The sequence below is a fragment of the Mus caroli genome, unplaced genomic scaffold, assembly GCF_978045245.1.
Source record: "Mus caroli unplaced genomic scaffold, Mus_caroli_1 scaffold_6, whole genome shotgun sequence".
Taxonomy (NCBI): Eukaryota; Metazoa; Chordata; class Mammalia; order Rodentia; family Muridae; genus Mus; species Mus caroli.
Genome location: NW_028227261.1, coordinates 104,943,924 through 104,959,488, shown reverse-complemented (window position 1 = coordinate 104,959,488; position 15,565 = coordinate 104,943,924). Strand labels below are relative to the sequence as shown.

General features: G+C 39.4%; 1 protein-coding gene across 2 annotated transcripts in view; it reads right to left on the bottom strand.

Moving 5' to 3' along the window:
- The window catches only part of Grin3a (glutamate ionotropic receptor NMDA type subunit 3A), a 182,290-nt gene that overhangs the window by 60,734 nt on the left and 105,991 nt on the right, over positions 1-15,565 (bottom strand). For both annotated transcript variants that reach the window (XM_021160783.3, XM_021160784.3), the window contains exon 4: positions 4,494-4,639. In XM_021160783.3, the coding sequence (XP_021016442.1) occupies positions 4,494-4,639 (146 nt within the window). The remainder of the gene's footprint in view (positions 1-4,493; positions 4,640-15,565) is intronic.

The following is a 15,565-nucleotide window of genomic DNA, read 5'->3' as shown; positions in this document are numbered from 1 at the left end:
CAAGTGTTCTTGTGAATCAGATGTTGATTGTTTCTGTCACATTCACCATTTTGTTATTCAGAAATTCGCTATAATTCTGTATTTAGGAATAGGTACTAAGAAGATACTTAGAAAAGATCCAGTCTTCTTGGAGAAAAGGAATTTATGGTCTCTTTAAGTCCATCGTATAACATTCAAAACATCGAAGATGAAGCTTATGTAATAGGTCTTAGTGGTCTGATTTAGTAATCTATCTTCAGGGAATCCTGTTTCTTTCCACTCCATAGGTAGTTCAAATTTAAGTTTAAGTTAGGTATACTAGACTTGTATTAGTAAATTGACAAGGGCACTAGGTTGCCATCAAAAGTCTTCGGTGTCCTTTATGAGAGTCCTGTGTTGTTTTGAACCTGTGTATGGATATGGCCCAGTGGAAAGCTATGTTTATCACAGGCTGGGTAACCCTTACAGAGAAGACAGATTTTGAAAGGGAGCCAGCTTGGAGACTTCTTTGATTTTAGTCACCCCAAAGTTTTTTTTTTTTTTTTTTTTTTAAGAGAAGTATAGAAGATACATACTTAAGAATTTTCTTCTTTTTTTAAATTAGAGTATATTAATTATAAAGAATGATGGGTTTCATTGTGAAATTTCTTTCCTTCGTCACTTTCTCCCTCCCACCCTTCCTTCCTTCTAACCTCCCTGTCTTCTTTCCTTTCCTTTCTTTTTTCCTGCCTTCCCTTCCTTCCCTTCCTCATCTCTTTCAGGCAGACTTTTTTTTTCTAAATGTTTTTATTAGGTATTTTCTTCATTTACATTTCCAATGCTATCCCAAAAGTCCCCCATACCCTCCCCCCCCAACTCCCCTACCCACCCACTCCCACTTCTTGGCCCCGGCATTCCCCTGTATTGAGGCATATAAAGTTTGCAAGACCAATGGGCCTCTCTTCCCAATGATGGCTGACTAGGCCATCTTCTGATACATATGCAGCTAGAGACACGAGCTCTGGGGGTACTGATTAGTTCATATTGTTGTTCTACCTATAGGATTGCAGACCCCTTTAGCTCCTTGGGTACTTTCTCTAGCTCTTCCATTGGGAGCCCTGTGATCCATCCAATAGCTGACTGTGAGCATCCACTTCTGTGTTTGCTAGGCCCTGGCATAGCCTCACAAGAGACAGCTATATCAGGGTCCTTTCAACAAAATCTTGCTAGTGTATGCAATGGTGTCAGCGTTTGGAGGCTGATTATGGGATGGATCCCCGGGTATGGCACCTTTCGTCTCAGCTCCAAACTTTGTCTCTGTAACTCCTTCCATGGGTGTTTTGTTCCCAAATTTCAGGCAGACTTTTAACACACATATTTTTTGCCTCCATCCCAGACATGAGCCATCCTCTCATTCATTTCAATGTTTTCATGCATTCATGTAACAGTTTGACCACATTACCCTTCTTGCACTTCCCTGTTTTCTCTCCCCAATCTACTTTTCTTCTTACATAGAATCTCCTTATTAATAACCATATCCTCCCTCTTTCTCACATCCTTTCCTCTTTTTTCTTCCCATTTCATTTTCCCCTTAAATATTTCTCTTTACTACCTTTCCACCATTATAATTTTCTGAACAGCATTACATGACAACTCCTCTCAATTTAGTGTGGCCTCAGTCATTTTACTTGTAAAAACCAGAGTGAGGCTATGCAGACCTAACTCAGAGAAGTTACTTGTAATCTCAGAGGAAAATATGGTTAGGCTTCATTAACAATTCGAAAGAGAGGGATAGTCATAGACACAGGTAAGATTTACCACCAGGCAAGAAATTCCTAACAGTGCCTGGGACACATATAGACATAATAAATGGTTCTCTCTTTGGCATCAGTTGCCACTAAATTGTTTTCCCATTCTTCCAGGAAGTGAGTCACATAATGCAGAATGCATCTATGTTTCCAGGAATATCGTACTTAAGTTACAATAACTTGATTTTGATATGTTTAACATCAACTAAAATGAAAATGTTTCACAGATCCCAAGCAAGAGTAAGTTCCTTTAAGGGCTGGAGAGCGTGAATTATTTCCTAGGGGTTGTTGATGAGATACCTTAATGGAATCTGGGTAATAAAATCAAACTCTAGTCTGAAGATGTATCCTTAATCAAAATTTCATTGCCACAGCAACAGAATGTACCTTGAAAGGGCTCCATAGCAACATGCCAATAGCCTATGAATGGGAAAGAAGTGGAGTGGTGTGATCTAGCCATAAGTAGTTCTAGGTTGGCAGATCCTCCAGTTTATCCTATTGTAGAAACATGTCTTACAGAGCATTCATTTAACACTATGTATTACCTACTACAAAATTAGTCATGTACTAACATAATGAAATAAATGAGCATACTATATAGATGACTCTGAGTGTTGTAGGCCAGAGCTCTAGAATTCCGAGGGTGTGTGATAGCATGAGAACTGTAGTTGTTTGGAGTGTTGCCTAAGAGCATACACAGTGACTAGGTCAAAAGTGGTGACAGGCCCAGACTGTAATGAGAAGACATTGGTGATAAACTCTTCCTTTATTCCTGTTCTCTCAATCAGTGGGTCACCTTGGAAATTTGTAAAACCATGGTGAATTTGGGATGGGTTCAGGATTCTATACTCCTGTCTGGATCCCACACACCAACAGCAAAATGGGTGTTACTGGGCTATCATCAAAGTTTACTCTTCCTTTATGGTTTCTGAACTAGCATGAAGTGAGAATCTTAGTTTTTGTATAGACTCTGCCACCCATTAGCCATATCACTTTAGGAAATATCCTACTTTTGTAACACTGGGCATCAGAGGAAGGCTTTCTAACGTAGAGCCACTGGGAGAAATGAAAGCTCATGAAAGGTTGCTTCTGGGGACTCAGGAAAGTTTCAACTCATCCTGCCATGCTGCTGTCCCACTTGTCAACCACTGCCAGCTAGCTGAGAGCTGTTGCTGTCTGCCTGACTCTCACAGCTGTGCAATTGCCTGGGGAGAGAAACGAAGAGAGTCTTGGAGGCAATGGAGCTCTAAACTATGTCATGGAGGGGCTCTAACGTTTTGATGTTTTTGCCAACTTGAGTGTTGTTTTGCAGTATTTAAACTTCATAAACAATTTTGTGAAAGTTATGTGCATACAGCTTCCTGCCTCTCTGAGCTCTAGTTAAAAGTCCATGAAATGGTTAAAGCGGGTATTTCTAGATCTCTCAAGGAACATGAAGCCCTTGTGTCTTATGAAATCCTTTCTTTATTTCCCTTTTGAAAAAGGAGTTAAGCTGGCTTCATTTTCACTGAGAAAATTCTAATAGGTTAAGATAGAAAAACTGTTTTCCTGATGTTGAACTAAGGCAGGGCTTAGCAGGTCGTATATAAATTCTTGTTCTAATGCCATCAGGTAGGAGAGAGGAGGACAGGTTCTCCTCTTGCAGACATTTAAAACTGTTCATCCTCTTCTCCTAGGCAGACCAGACTAGCAGACTTATCACTGCACTGCTTGGCATTTGATTCCAATGAATTTCAAGCTCTGATAATCTGTCATGGCAACATGATTGTTTCTGATTGCCTCTCATAAATTCTGATGAGAGGGATGCAGGCACAGGAGTCACTGCCTTCTATCTTATTTCTTTCCTACAGGAAATCTTTGAGATAAATTTCCACTTCCCTGTGGCAAAATGAGGCATTCCATAGGATTAGGGATACACTTTGAAGAGGAAGGTTGCTTTGGGACACTTTATCCTTTGGCCACATTTCCTCTGTGTTGAATCATCTCAGCATTGTTGTTTAAGCCAACATTCTCTTCCCTTGACATCTACTCCACTAATAGCCCTACTGGCTCCTTGACCAAAGGCATTTCAAACTGTAGACTCTGTAGGTAACTAGCTATCTAGGTCACTTAATTTTATACACACCATTCTATATTGTCTTTTGGATCTAACATGGTATGGGTTATTTCTTTATGTGAACATGTTTACATGTCTCCCCTCTATATTGCTCTTTCTCTACTTTCCTCCCCATGCCCTCTGTCTGTCTGTCTGTCTGTCTGTCTGTCTGTCTGCCTGTCTGCCTGTCTGTCTGTCTCTGTCTTTGTCTCTGTCTCTCTCCCTCTCTCTCTCCCCCCTCTCTGTGTAGGCTAGAAGAAGTTGACACCTGCTGTCTTCCTCAATCATGCTCTTCCTTATTTTTTGAGATAAAGTCTCTCACTGAGTCTGAAATTCATTGAGTTGGTTAGACTGGCCGGCCAACAAGACCCAGGGATCCTCTTTTCTTTACCTGCACAGCATTGAAAGTGTGTGTTTACCCTTTTTGAGTCTTACCCAGATGCTAGAGACCCAAATCTACCTTCTCAAGCTTGCACACACATTTTACTGACTAAGATACTTGCATAGACCCTGGATGTGTTATTTGTGAACATAACAATAGGAATTTTTGTCCATTATATTGAAAAAAGAAGCAAAGCCCAAGCTATTTCTCTTTCATGGGAACTTTTAAGGTCCAAGAGGCTGTCACTTACTTCAGGTACTGCACTCCATCAGGGGTGGCTGGTACGTTATACCTTCTCATGTACTCATGCATCTCTGGGAAGCTCTGCCGCACATAATCCTCAGCACTGCTTTCCCGGACAGTTCCAAAACGAAAACCTTGAGAAGGATGATGAAGCTACCAGGGAGAAAAAGAAATGGCTCTAATATTCAGTACTCATTTAAAATCTTTGAATTTCCCATTATGATTCACAGTTCAACAATTGAGCATATTTCAAACACCTGGAGGCACTAACATTCACACAAAGAGTGCAGACATACAGATAAATGCTTTATTGTATTTGTGGGCACAACAGTAGTTGTTCTAGCCTCAGAAGGAAAGAGATGTGAATGACAAACTGAATGTAGAAACAGTTATTTTGTTTCACATTGAAAACCCAGTGAATGTTTTTTCTATTTTTCTATTTTTTCAAGAATGTTTCTATACTTACATACTTGTTTTGTTGTTGTTTGTTTGTTTTGTGTGTGTTTTTTTTTTTTTTTTGCTGAGGGGGGTGAGGTGGGGAGACACACAGTCCATGATGTACATTTGGAGGTCAGGGGACAGCTTATAGGAATCACGTATCTCCTTCCACTATGTGGGTCTTGGAAATTAAATTCAGTTCATCATGGTTGGTGGCAATTTCCTTTACTTTAGTTATCTTGTTGACTCCCTAGTAGAATTCTCTAGGCACTGTCCAAATTGACATGTAGAATCAGCATCATATTGAGAAGTGCATATTAAAATATATCTTTGTGATTACAAATCTCAGTGGTTAGAACTATACAAAGATCAAGATAAGAGTGCTCTCGAAGGGTAACATACCTGGCCCAGTGCTATGAGTACTTTCATTTTATGGTACCATCTTTGTTGTATATCATGTTAAATGTGGTGAACGTATTTTTGGTGTTCTTTTGAATTGTTCCCTCTCCTTTAAGTCATTGCAGTACCCAGTGATGAGTCATGCTATATGTTTTTTTTTCAAATGGACTATCTCCTTACAAAGGAATAAGGGAGGAAGGGATAGCTGGAATGTCCCAGGTCTCCAGGATGCAAGACCTTTCAATGAGGGGGCAGTACACTGAGGGCCCTGTGGAGACGTCTGTCACTGAGGAGAATGAGGATACCACATATGACATCTTAGTAAGTGAAGGTACAGAGACATACTGATATTGGAATCTAAAACATTCATTCTGTCAAATGGAAGAGCTGGGGTTGCGTCATATCATAGATGTATTCACATATGCTTTGTCCAGCCCCACTTCAGAGATGGTTCTTCTCCACAATTGTTCCAGTAAGGCATTTAACCTTCTGTCTTCTGCTTCACATTGATATATTTTACATCATTGGTATTGATTGACCTGAAGCCCTGGAGCTGAGGCTATGGATGGCACTTATGGACTTTATACACCGCCTGAAATTTTGGCAATGTTTCACATAGACATGCATTTGCAATTGTCTTGGAAGAAGACAACACAGAGCTCTTTTTAATGAAAGTAATCAGGTTTTAAAGTTGTTTACAGCCCCCAAACTAAGAATTTACAGGATTTAGGAACATTTGGTATATTTGAAGATCAATTAATTTTTACTCATAGTAAAAGTCTAATACCAACAGTTAAATGAGCTGTATGTCATATCCTTATAGAATGTCATCAATGTATACATTATGCTTGTGAGATTTAATTAAATAGATGCTCTCACAGAAATGGAAAAAAATGTAAGCTGCTTGACAAAAATTACCTATGTATGTGTTTGATTAAATGCTACCATTTCCCACAAATTTAATTTACTTATTCAGGGTTTACTGAGCCCATATCATGGGCAACTCTCGAAGTCATACTCTGTAACTTGAATTCTGATCACCTGGCTCTTCATGCTATTTCTACTATTGAGTATGGCAATATGGTATATCCTTGTGTTACATGTAGTTAGTTCATGCACTGAACAAGTTCTTAATAACCTTAATGAGGCATAAACAGGGAGAACAGCTATGAATGCTTATGTTGTACCAAACATGGAACTGAACTCTTCACACCCCTTATCCTGTTTAGTGCTCACGAGGGCTTTTGGGCAAGAGCACCATACCTTTTTTTTTTTTTTTTTTTTTTTTTAATGACTGCTGTGCTGAAGCTCAGAGAAGGGAAGTAACCAGTATAAAATCACTCAGAGAGACCAGACAGAAATGGGTTAGAACCCAATCTGTCTGATTTCAAGGCTGGTGCTATTATTTGCCACATTATCCTGCCTTTCAGCTCCCCTGACTGTGTGGATGAAACATTCATTAGCAGCAACTCAAGAGTCTCCCTATCTTCTTTTTCTCCCTCTGTGTTCAAGTACATGGATGTATGTGCATGTGTGCATGCAGGCTAGAGCTCAACACTGAGTGTCTTCCTTAATCACTCTCCATCTTCTCTTTTAATACAGTGTCTCTCATTGTTCCTGTAGCTCATTGATTGGATGAGTTGGATATTCAGTAAGCCCTTCCAATCCTCCTGTTTTTGCATCCCAGGCTGGGATTACCCATGCATGTCACTCTTTCTGAGTTTTGCTTGGAAGATCTAAATCTAGGACCTTGTTGTTAGGAAGCAACACTATCTCAGCTCCTTGGCAGCCTTTTCTTACTATTTTCCTGAGCGTTCAACCCCAGGCCAAGCCTCACATTAGCAATTGCTGCTCTGCAGCTTGAGCAAAGGCTTATCAGTTTTTTCCCTGTGTAACACCTGCTCATCTCTTGAGGCCTGGATCAAGATTCTCTGTGTGAAGCTTTTGGTCTTATCTCATTTCACTCTCCTATGCAGAGAGATAAGAAGAAAAATAACAATGATCTACATGTTTACCTGTGCAAAACCGACGTCTTATACATACAAAACACTTGGCCTAGGTCTTTGCTTGATCCCATTTTCTCATGCTGATGCATTTTCTCCACTGACCCTCCCAGGAAACCTTTGAATTCAACATTCCTATTATCCTCCTATCAGAGAGAAAGAAACTGAAGGGCAGAAAATTTGTCATCTGCCCAAAGTCACAGGGCTTGCAACAACTACTGGTCCTGGTGTCTGACCCCAGAGAGTCTAGTGAAAGCATTTAGCCTCAGATCACTGTGGAATCCCATTTTTCACACATGCCATATGATTCTCTAGCTCAGGTCAGTGCAGAATTTACTACTTATGTAGCAGGTGGTGAGCCAAGGGCTTTAAACACTTGTAATAACACCATATGACAAGGTAAATGTTATTTCGTTTGTTTCTCAGACTGAGATGAAGATAATGTGCACATTTTCATTATTAGTAACTGACAAGATTTCTCCCTTTAGCTTGCACATTTGATTTAATTTATTCATGTATCAATTTATGTATCATGACACTGGCACCTGCAAAACTTCTGCAGTTTCTAGTTAAGTTAGTTCATTTCATCACCACTCTCTAGTTTGTCTTCTTTCACCAATTTATCCACATTTCTACTTTCCCTTTGGTCTGTACTCTGTAACTTACTGCTTATTCTATAATCTCCTTTTATAGTTAACAGCACTATTCATTATAATACTATGGGGCCCACAAACTCCCCTTTTATATATGTCATACATAGCATACATTACAATTCTGATTCTAAAGTTAATGATATAATTATTTGATTAACATCTAGACTATCTGTCTTTCCTCAGAACTAGAAACCTATGTAAATCAGACCCATGCTTATTTTAATGAATCTTTGCCTTCTGCAATGGTTTCCCTCACATAGTTTCTCAATACAAAGGTCTCATGGTTGGCCAGTAAGATGGATCAGCAGATAAAATGCAGGCTGCTCAAGCTAGACTCCTGAGTATAGTTTCTGGAACCCATGTAAAGGTAGAAGAATCAATCAAGCTTCACAAATCTGTCTTCTGACCGCTACAAGCACATATAATGCTCTTGTGCATGCTTGTACGCATGTGCGCACCTATGTGTACATGTGTACACACAGTGGCACACATATGGCCACATACACATGCATCATACACAAGTACACATATAGCCATAAATAAAACCCAAAATCTGCACATGACTCAAGAAAACATTTTTAAGTGTATAGATTGCTAATTGTAACAATTTTTTGAACTTAGAGAGAGGTGAGAGCTCTGTTTTCCTACTTCATAAAATGGTGCCCACAGTCCAGCTTACTACTCAGCCTTTCTCAGTGAGTCCTGTCTTTAATGTGAAAGAGCCACAGGATCATTAACTATTAGACTTTTGCCTTATATATGAAGAGAATCATTTCTGGGCATGTGTTTCACCACACTTCACTGCAGTAATATCTTCATGGGTCATTGACTGCCTGTAGGCAACTATGCCTCTCTGGGCCTCCATTTCTCTCTTGACTGCTTCAGAGCACCATTTGTGCCTAGGAATTATGAGCTCTGAGCCAGCACATCTAGGCTTGGCTTTGGCGCTTTTCCTTTCTCTGCTAGCTACTGCTGTTTCTCACTAACACTTACATTGGCTTCATGTGAATCTGAGAAAGCAGTAGATTTGAGGCTTTGAGAATGGAAAATTACATTCAAGCATTAACAAACAACCAGGCTATAGGATAGAAAGTGTGGTATTAGCCAGTCTAACTTAGATGTGTTTCATAAACACATTCACTTCTCCAGTCCAAGTAGCCATGATTTGTTCCCTTCCAATGCATTCATGGTCAGCATAGAACTCAAATATTGTCACACTACTCTCCCCTTAATGCTCATCAATGGTTCCTCAAGCTTTTGGAGTAAAGTCTGGTGCCTATGTGGCCACCAAGTTTGTGCATAGGTTTGATCCTGTCTCATTTTCAGACTCTTCTTCACAGGCAGGCACTAGATGCTTCAGTAGTTTCTCCAAATTATTCATTTTTCTTTCACTTTTCTTTTTGACTCAAAACCACCCACTTCTTGTTTTATAATAGCTTCTGCATATAGTCCTCACTTCCTAGGAAGACCTCTCCTTATTTTCATGCCTTCTTTGTCTAGATAACTCCTGCATGTCACATATACAAGGAAACCTTCATTGACGCCTCCCCCATTTCACCTAAAGGTAAATAAGTACTGGTAATAGTTGAAACCGTTTGTTACAAATGTTGGCTACATACACATGCCCATGAGAACAGGACCCATGCCTTTCCTATTCATTTGGTATGAGTCTTCAACACATGTCAACTGCTGTAGTCATCATCGTCATCATCATGTGAAAACCCACTGCTCAGTACAAAGGGAATGTTTGGAATGTCTAGGGATAGGTGAAACATCATAATCAACATGAAATTCTCTCAGGTTTAGTGCATTACAAATTTTGTGCTTTTTCCTCATGCTTCTTTATAAACCTGTTTTTTTTTTAATTGTTGCCTTGATGCTTTCAAAACAAGGCATTCTATATTTTCTGTGTGATATTCTAATGGGAAATTACAGTGGTTTTCTCTGTAGTAGCAGAATAATAGAACCATAAATGAGGTCTAAGAAGCAATTGATGCATCCCAGTGGATCAGCATAGTCCTCCCGTGTATAATTCACACAGGCAGGAATATGAGAAAGCTTGAGTCAGGGAGAATAAAAAGGTTTGCAAAGAGCTACACAGAATTCCAGCTACCTCCAGGAAGGCCCAGAGAGAGGGCCATTACTTTTAAGTTACCACTAAATACTCTACCCGCTCATCCAATTCTGTTTATATTATTCCAACATCTTCAGGCTCTGGGGAAATAACCTAAGGTTAAACTATCTCTTTGTGTGTGAGTTGTTCAGTGTTAATGGAATACTAAACTCTACCAGACAGACAGTTCTCAGAACGGAGAGAAATGTCTCAAAACAAATGCATGCAGGCTCAGGAAAGAGCTTTCATGTCCAAGGTGGGTACAATATTACAATACTTCAGATTTAAATGAGGGTACAATACTACAATACTTCAGATTTAAAGCATTGTCAGTGAAGTCTTCTCTACAGTTCACATCTGCACCTGCCTGAGATAAGAACTTAAGATTATAAAAGTGAGGTAGCACTGGGCTTGGTACAGTGCCTTTCAACTTGGGTAGATAGGGCCATTTTTTAAATTTCCCCCAATGAGCAATGTATACTAGAGATTTCTAGTTGTTCCCATGTGACATTGTTTTATATGTGTAAACCCTATGGATTCTGCCATATTCAATTGTTTCAGGGCTCAGGGAAGGTTTTGTATGATCTATTCTTCTTATCCAACAATGTACAAAATTCATTTTAGAGATTGTATTAACTGTGGTTTCTTAATAATGAAGATTTTTACTCAATTCATTATAGAACCTGTGACTTTTCATAGTCTAGACTGGGAGGAGCAAGACTTTAGTTCCAACATCACCACTAAATGTACTGAATCTGCTTGAATGTCTTCAGCGACAAGAATGTCACTCCCAGTTGCTGAATGTCCTAGATGTGAAGTGTGACTTTTTCCCCACCAGCCAGTTATTCCATTTATATATAAAATGATAGCAATAAAACAATGTAATATTTATTATGTACAAGACCGTCTATGTGTAACAAGATTACTATTTTCATCATTCATTATTGCATCTGAGTGGATGAGATGCAGGCAGAGTAAACATAGTATCAGGGACCTGCAAAAGGGGATAAGGTGGGATTTGACTATAGCTCTCACTTGGAGCTCAGACTTGTCCTTATGTTGGCTGTGGTTTTAACACCTTTGGCATTTTGGCTTTCACACCTGTTGCGTTCCTTGGCATGGCATCATATTTAATTTATGAGTGTTAGCTTAGATTCGTCTGACAATTTGAGTTATTGCATCAGATCCAGGAAGAGACTACAGGTCAGCAAACTATGGCCCAGGGGCCACATCTGGTCTACCACCTGTTTTCATAAATCATCCAATTAAAATGTTTTATTAGATCACAGCAGATACATGTCTGTATTTATAGATGCGTATTACTGCTCAAGTTTTTGTGTAAAGTTAGACTCATAATTACTTGTGCTACAATTTTAAAATCACTTTTTAAAGTGGTTTTGGTCATATAACACATTTCAGATAAAGGATGGCTGTCTTCTAAACAGGACACTGTTGATAATTACACAGGCACATGAACATACCAAGGCTGTCACAGACAAACAAGGATGAATATTCATCCCAGCTACTATTACACATGCTTTAAATTAGGAAATAGAAAAACAAAGTCAAACGTATTGTTTCTTGGCTCTTTCTAGCATTCTCCAAAGACAAGTGCAAGTATTTCTTATTCCCCAATTCCTTTTTTATGGATTATTTGTATTTTCTTCTCAAAAGCTGCTTTTTTCATTTAGAGGTAATCAGGTAATCTCTCTCCCTTCACTGTCAGTCCAAAATCCCTATATTGGGTCAGCTAAACTCTAGTCAACAATGTTCCCTGGCATGATACCATATTTATTTTATATGAGTGTTAGCCTAGGTTCTTTTGACAATTTGAGGTATTGCATCAGCTATGACTAGACCACAGTTCAGCAAGCGATGGCCCAGGGGCCACATCTGGTCTACCACCTATTTCCATAAATCATCCAATAAAAACATTTTATTGAATCACAGCCAAGCCCATTCATTTATAGACATCTATTGCTGCTTTTGCTTTCTGACATTAGAGTTGAAAAGGTGTGAAATAGACCATCTGATCACAAAGCCTGAGATATTTACTATCTGCCTCACTGGATAGAGACAATATGATGTCTGATCAGCTCTTCCACACTCATATTTCCAATTTTCTTCTAGTCTGCTCCCAAATCTCAGTGACCACTCAGGGAGAATGACAGTTAGGAAGAACTGCAGGGTAGTGAGCAGAGGTGTGGTAAACTTCCATGTACTGTTGATGTACGTAGGCTTTTGTGTGATAGAACCATACCCTCATCATGGGTGTTGATCTTCCAAGTCCAAGCTCCCATGCCTACAGTTCTTCCTTTCTTCCTATGGCTAGTTATGATACTTCACAATTGAAGTTGAAGCAGTAGCACAAGACAATTTGTATCCTATCCTATCCTATAGGCATGCGCGTTGGGGACAGCCATCACAAGCCTGAGTTTATGGGATGAGGCCAGTGACACATCTACACCTGTGCACTCATTATTTGTTCATTTGATCTTTCTTTCAACGCTCCTCTATTCCTTCTGACTGCACGTATTCCATCTCATCAGTGCTGGAGTTATTTTTTATTTCCACTATTTTAATAATGATGATAGCTAATGCTTATTGGATATTATATTGCTTATTCCAGTAAGCAGCCAAGATTTTAAATCTCCTGTTCAACCCTCCCCCCTTTTTTAAAGTTTGATTTTTTAATTAGGTATTTTCTTCATTTACATTTCCAATGTTATCCCAAAAGTCCCCCATACCCTCCCCCTGATTGCCCTACCCACCCACTCCCACTTCTTGGCCCTGGTGTTCCCCTGTACTGAGGCATATAAACACCCATGGAAGGAATTACAGAGACAAAGTTTGGAGCTGAGACAAAAGGATGGACCATCTAGAGACTGCCATACCTGGGGATCCATCCCATAATTAGCCTCTAAACTCTGACACCATTGCATACACTAGCAAGATTTTGCTGAAAGAACCCAGATATAGCTGTCTCTTGTGAGGCTATGCCGGGGCCTAACAAACACAGAAGTGGATGCTCACAGTCTGCTATTGGATGGATCACAGGGCCCCCAATGGAGGAGCTAGAGAAAGTACCCAAGGAGCTAAAGGGGTCTGCAATCCTATAGGTGGAACAACAATATGAACTAGCCAGTACCCCCCAGAGCTTGTGTCTCTAGCTGCATATGTATCAGAGAGGCCTATTGGTCTTAACCCCTTTTTTAACACATGCAATGACACATACAGTCATCACCCCCATTTTAAAGAGGGAGAACCTGAAGCAAGCCATGATTAAGCCCAAGGCCACACAGCCAGAAAACATCAGATCAAGGAAATGAACCCAGGAACTGGAGAGCTTTCACTATCGATCTCTAGTTTCTTTATCTCTGGCACAGCACATACTGTTGCTAGTATATTATTCCCTATTTTTTTCTAGGACACAGATTCTTTTAGGGAGATTTCTTTGAAAAGCTATAGATAAGGCACATGCTCCACAAATCTGATGATCAATTTTATCCAAATGACTAGTGGCAGCTTACAACAATAGGACAATGTACAGATACCCTTTGGGTCTTTAAGTAGGATGTTTATCACAGACAGGAGCAACATTTGGAGTGTGTTGCTTACAAAAGGCAACTGTACATATTATTCATTCATGAGACACAAGAAGTATTATGGTTCCAGCGTTCTGCTCTTAAAAGCTAGATGGATTGTCTAACTTCTCTATGACATTCATCCTGGCCCTCTGAGGTTCAAAGACATGTATTCAACATCCAGCAATCTTGGCAGGAAGTGTAGAACTGAACACATCTCTCTTCTTCCTTACAAACAAAAATTTCCATTCCTGCATTACATGACTGCACACACATTTCTATTGCTGTACTGGTTGCCTTAGCATTTGTTTATTTCTCTATTTTATTTGCTTTGCATATAGGTGAAAGCTAGAAATGAATTAAAAGGGAGATATTAAAGTCAAGAGACTGTAATAATTTGATGACCAGGCTAGTGGGAAGAGGAGTATCTGGCATGTTTGAGACCATTTAATCCATTCACTTATTTTTATTGATGACAACACATGTGTCTTTTATTTATTTAGCACTCTTCCTGTGTCAAGTATTCTGATAATGCCTCAATGTGGATTATGTAATTTAAAGCACATGACAGCAACAATAAATCAAAATACCTGCTCTCATCATCAGGATTATCATGGCAGACTGAGTTTAAACACACATGCCCATAGAAAGTCAGTCAGTAAGCCTAGGCTTTACACGTCATCTGATTCCAGATGCTCTGTGTCTATATGTACTACATTACTTCTTCATCTAATCACATGTAGGCCCATAATGAGTGAAGCGAATGACTTCCTTCATGACATACAAATAATGCCGACAAGCGTAGGAAAAAAGAAATTCCAACTCTAATCCCAATATCATCTGTTACTTTCTCATGTTAATATGGCTGATAAAATAATTGATCTTTATAGTATCTAGTGTTCAACCACATGCCCTCATCTGCTGTTTATGAGAGTATAAATTTCTGGTCTTTATCCCATCCTCTAAGGAATAATTTCCTGATTTAAAATTGCTGTACAACATCTACAGAATACCACAGTGGGACCCATTTACTGAGCCTCTGGAAGTCTCAGTGTCTTTCTGTTTCATTAATAGCAATACGAGAGTGAGGCCCATTGCCATGGTCTCCGAGTTACGTATCTGCCTTTAGACACCACAGAGAGAAGCCAGAGTGCTATAGGGTTTCTGCAGAGCACTCACTGCTACTCTGCTACAGCACTTCTGTGCATTTCTTTATTTCCTGCTCTTCTTTCATGCAAGTCATTCGGCTCTGCTTCTTCTCTGTCCCTGGCTCTAAAGCCTTCTTTTTCTGCTTATCTGACATAGCTTATCCTTTTCAATCCAATGAGCCTCTCCCAATTGTCTTATTGAAAAAAATCTCCCCCCAAACCCACTTAAAACTGACATATAGAGCAATGGAACAGAATAAAGAGCCCAGAAATAAATCCATGGATTACAGCCAACCAGTTCTCAACAAAGGTGCCAGGAACACACAATAGGGAAAAGGATAATCTTTAAATAGTGTTGGGATGAATGGACAAATGTATGCAGAAGACTGAAATTAGATCACTATCATACTGCACACAAAATTATCTCTAAATGCAGGAATACTTAAAATATAACACTTCAAACTATGAAACAACTACAAGAAAACACAGAGGCTATGCCTTGTAACACTCACTCAGTTACTTATTTTTGGGGGGGAGTTTTTAATTTCTTTTTTTAAATTTACATATATGAGTGTTTACCTTATGTCTGTGCATGACATGTGTGCATTACTCACAGATGCCAGAAGTGGGTGTTGGATCCCCTAGGACTCGGAGTTATAGATGATTGTGAGTCACCATGTGGATGTTGGAAATTCTGTCCTGCAATTGGCTCCAGGCCTTCTTTATTGACACAATTAAGAA